Source organism: Bison bison, unplaced genomic scaffold (assembly GCF_000754665.1).
Source record: "Bison bison bison isolate TAMUID 2011002044 unplaced genomic scaffold, Bison_UMD1.0 scf7180017864374, whole genome shotgun sequence".
Taxonomy (NCBI): Eukaryota; Metazoa; Chordata; class Mammalia; order Artiodactyla; family Bovidae; genus Bison; species Bison bison.
Genome location: NW_011494946.1, coordinates 3507590 through 3509166, shown reverse-complemented (window position 1 = coordinate 3509166; position 1577 = coordinate 3507590). Strand labels below are relative to the sequence as shown.

Below are 1577 nucleotides of genomic sequence, written 5' to 3'. Positions count from 1 at the left end.
GGCTGCTATCTGTGAAGCCAACACCTTGCCCCCTTCTCAGCCTCTCAGGTCCTGCGGGGGGCGAGCCTGGACCCCGTGCGGACCGCGGCCAGGGGCACGTGGAGTGGCTGCAGCAGCTGCCGTGTTCCTCCGGCCAGCTGAGTCGTTAACACCAGACTTTATTTTCCGGATCATTGAAACGCTACACTATTTTGGAAGAGCTACTGGACACTGCACCCTAATGACTGCTTCTCCCAAACCAAACTGCTTGCAAATTTTGGAAGTGTAAAAGGTTTCTAAATCCTCAATAACTGCTTTTTGATTTGTCCATTTTCTTTTCAGCCACTCGGGTAAGTGAGCGGGATAACTATGTGGGATCTGCACTGTGGTGCCTCACTTTTTGCTCACGGCATTGGCTCAGGCTGATACACTGAATTTATTTCTGCCCAGACCCTGAAATATCCTTTTACAGAATAAGTCCTCAGCCCGGCTCTTATCGCTTGCCTGTGCATCTCCTCTGGTCTTCACTCAGTATCATTCCAGTTAGAAAATTAAACCTGTTACTTGAATAATAATAGTGCAGTTTCCTGCTCACACAAGTGAGCAGCCAGCCAGTAACCGAGGCTCTTAGTTCTGAAATAAACTCTACATGGAAAAACAAAACGAATAGAAAATAGTAAAAAATTAAATGTAGATTTGTAGACTGAGAAAATAATGTGTAATTTAGATTACTGTTAGCAATCCTTGAACTTATCTGGCCAGTAAATTGCAATATTCAGTGAAAATCCAGAAATCATAAAAAAAAACTTAAAATATTAAGAAATTGCTACATTTATAGTAACAGAAGGTATTAGCCAATATGTGACTTAAATGGGAGCAAGGCACATGTCACTTTTGCGGTTCACACAGGCTTTTAGCATCAGCAAAACTGAGAACCCAAGATCATTCCATCCGACACTTCCTTTCCCAGAGCAGAGGCTTCGTACAAAAGCGGTAAGCTGTGCTGCCTGAGCTCAGAGTCTGGCGGGGGAGTGACCCAGCGTAGGGTCAGTCCGGATTTCCACACTGCAAAGGTCAACCCTCTTTTGACCTTCTCTTCAAAGGGATGAGCCAAGCAACAGGAGAAAGCGGGGCCTTCCGGGAGCTGCCCCGGCTCCTGGAGGCCCTGCGGCAGCGGGCGCCGGTGGGGCGCACAGCAAGGCTGGCTTGGCGCTCGCCGCCTTCTTTTCTGACGCTCAGATTCCGAAGGTGAAGACGGCTGTCTGAGGAGGGGCTCTGACAGCCGGGTCCGTGGGGTCTGAGGCTGGAGAACACTGGAGCCCTGCTGCGCCCGCGCCCAGCTCTCCCCAGCTGTCCGCCGGCGCCCCAGGGGAGGCTGGAGGCCCGCTCCTCCTCCCCCGGACGGCGGGAGTGCGGAGGAGAGGTTGGCGCTGCCCGGCGGGCTTCCGACGCAGGCCCCGAGGGTGGCACCCGGCCGGGCGCGCGGGCAGGGGCGTCTCCCGGGGCAGCGGGGTGGCCGGCGGCCGTCAGAGGTCCAGGGGGCTCACGATGGTGAAGCCCGAGTCCTTGCTGTGGCCGCTGCTGTCGTCGTCGGGGCT

At 53.8% G+C, this 1577-nt stretch overlaps 1 protein-coding gene across 1 annotated transcript in view; it reads right to left on the bottom strand.

The window, feature by feature from the left end:
* Positions 1-1053: 1053 nt before the first annotated feature.
* TBC1D5 (TBC1 domain family, member 5) overlaps positions 1054-1577 on the bottom strand; it is a 540661-nt gene continuing 540137 nt past the window's right edge. Inside the window, exon 25 of the mRNA XM_010856750.1 lies at positions 1054-1575. Coding sequence (XP_010855052.1) covers positions 1054-1575 — 522 coding nt within the window. The remainder of the gene's footprint in view (positions 1576-1577) is intronic.